General features: G+C 42.1%; 1 protein-coding gene across 1 annotated transcript; it reads left to right on the top strand.

Moving 5' to 3' along the window:
- Window positions 1–451: 451 nt before the first annotated feature.
- LOC308267995 (olfactory receptor 6Z7-like) lies at window positions 452–1390 on the top strand (the record flags this gene model as incomplete). The annotated part of the gene is made up of 1 exon (XM_080702983.1): window positions 452–1390. One exon carries the CDS (start codon window positions 452–454, stop codon window positions 1388–1390), a length of 939 nt encoding a protein of 312 aa, XP_080559109.1.
- Between the last annotated feature and the right edge of the window lie 1557 nt (window positions 1391–2947).

Here is a 2947-nt window from a genome sequence, read left to right as displayed (position 1 = left end):
AAGGAAAATTTGAAGAATAATCTAGAAAAATGCTTTTTTGTTTTAAAAACTTAAATGACAATAATTTTAATTTTTATTGGTGCATTGTAATTATACATTGTAATGAAGTTCAGAGTAATAGAAATAAACATCTAATTTTTTATTTTAGTATAGTAAATTCTAATCCATTTCTTCACTTACTTTCATGGGAAGCAAATGTTATTTTCCTGACTTTCAGATGGTCATATTCTTTCTGTAAAAGTCATAAATTTAGTAATAAAAGAAGCAAGAGTCACCAGGTTCAGAATTTGTCTCATGAACCTACAGCACCTTCTTCTTAACAGTCAGTTTCCAACAGAAGAGGGGGTAGCTCATCGTTAGAGTCTCTAGCCTCCATGGATATCCTTATAATTATGTTTACACTACCGCTCCTGTGCAGGGCAGATGGCAATAGTTCTATGTGTCTCCACAGATGGAGCAGTCCGTGCAGGTGGCCAATTTGACCAGAGTCCAAGAGTTCATCCTCCTGGGCCTATCCACCAGGCTGGGCATCAGGGACATCCTGTTTGCCATCTTCCTGACTCTCTACCTGCTGACCATCCTGGAGAACACGCTCATTATCTACCTCATCTATAGCCACAGCGAGCTCCGCAAGCCCATGTACTTCTTCCTGGGCAACCTCAGCTGCCTGGAGATGTGCTATGTGTCAGTGACCATGCCCACCCTCCTCGCGGGACTGTGGACAGGACCCTACCATATTTCCTTCGTGGCCTGCATGACCCAGCTCTTCTTCTTCATCTCCCTCATCTGCACCGAGTGCACCCTCCTGGCCTCCATGGCCTACGACCGCTATGTGGCCATCTGCCGCCCACTGCACTACCCCCTGCTCATGCGGCCCCAGGTCTGCCTGGCCTTGGCCATGGCTTCCTGGCTGGGAGGGCTGCTGGTCTCTGTGATCAAGACAACATGCTTTGCCAGCCTGACCTACTGCGGACCCAACATCCTCAACCAGTTCTTCTGTGACGTCTCCCCTCTGCTCAACCTGTCCTGCACCCATGTGGCCCTCACTGAGCTGGTGGACTTCATCTCTGCCATCGTCATCTTCTGTGGCACACTTCTTGTAGCCCTGGCCTCCTATGTGGCCATCGGAAGGGCCGTGCTCCGCATGCCCTCGGCCGCTGCCCGCCACAAAGCCTTCTCCACCTGCGCCTCCCACCTGGTGGTCGTGGGCATCTTCTACTCAGCAGCTCTCTTCATCTACTGCCGCCCCAGCCGCATCAAGTCCATGGACCTCAACAAGGTGCTGTCAGTCATCTACACGGTTGCCACACCCATGTGCAACCCTATCATCTATTGCTTGCGGAATAAGGAGGTCCATGCTGTGCTGCAGAAGACCCTCCATGGGCCTTAATCCCAATGGTCCAGAACTGGACCACTCGTTTCCTGACTCAGATCCTATCCCCAAACACCATGAATATCCTTGAAAAGCAAAGCAAAAGCTAGATGAAATATCTCTGTTTCCAGGGACTCCAGATGATGGAGGGGAAATCTCAGCAAAGCTTGAATGGAAGGATAGGAGAGGAAGAAAGCTGAGGTTGTTCAATGGAGGAGCTACATACGAATATGTGTAATAGCATAAATACAACATGGTTAACCTGGACACTCTCTATTGGGGGGGGGAGTAGAGGGGGAAGGGCATGAAGCACAATGTAAATGTACACCACTCTCAATATGTTCCACTTATAAAAAATAAAAATTATTTAAAAAATTAATAAAATAAAATACAAAAAAATAAAAAATAAAACTATTCAGACTGTAAGATTATCCCGTTCATAGATTTTAGTTTGTATTTCTTTTTTTTTTTTTTTTTGGTGGTACTGGGGTTCCTGGAAGCCCTCTTTCCTCCGGGCTACACTCCCAGACCTATTTTATATTTTTGAAACAGGGTCTCTTACGCCAGCACGGCTGGCTTCGAACCTGCGTGATCCTCCTGTCTCCGCCTCCCAAGCGCGGGGATTACAAGCGTGCGCCACCACGCCCGGCTTTAGTTTGTATTTCTAAAGACACATTTGAAAGCCAGGCATGGTGGTGCACGCTTGTAATCCCAGCATTCGGGAGGCTGAGATTGGAGGATAACAGTTCACGGACAGCCTCTGCTACTTAGTGAGGCCCTCTGTAACTTAGTGAGACTCTGTTTCAAAAAAAAAAAAAAATAGGACAGGGGATGTAGCTCGGAGGTCAAATGCCTCTGGGTTCCCTCCCCAGACCTGCAATAAATAAATAAAAAAGTAAATAAATAAATAAAATTTCAAAAAGAAATATCTCTGTTTCAAAATTTAAATTAGAATTAAAATAGGGATGGGGAAAGTTTCTCAAACACAGAATATCTCTGAGACCAATCGCTAGTACCACAATAATAATGTCTAAATTTAACCACATTGTATCACATTAATTGTAAGATAAACCATATAGCCCATAAATCATAATTTTAAGTTTATAACATGATTATATTTAATATAATGAATTATAATAAAATAATTATCAGATAAACTATTAACTATTAAAAAAGAAACAAATCTGTATGCTTTGACATATAAGTATAATAAAGTTATACACACTGTCCATAAAATCAAGGAAAACACCACATGAAATTTTGTTAGTCTTTTTATCTTTATTGGGGTATAATTGACAAATAAAATGTATATGCATTCAAGATGTACAATGTGATAATTTGACATGCAAATATAAATGATCACCATCACACTAATTAGTATATCCATCACTTAGCATACTGAATTCTTCGTTTGTGTGGTGAGAATGCTTATTTTCTTCTTATCTGCTTGTATTATTGTATTGTAATGATCCATCATAGTGGTTCAAAGTGGCACACAACAGTAGGTGTATTTCCCTCTGGATCTACTCTCTTATCAAATTTAAATTATACAACATACCGTTATTTTTAATTGGT

This window comes from Muscardinus avellanarius (genome assembly GCF_963383645.1).
Source record: "Muscardinus avellanarius genome assembly, chromosome: 10".
NCBI lineage: Eukaryota > Metazoa > Chordata > Mammalia > Rodentia > Gliridae > Muscardinus > Muscardinus avellanarius.
The sequence above is the reverse complement of the archived record's forward strand: the minus strand, read 5'-3'. Positions and strand labels throughout refer to the sequence as shown.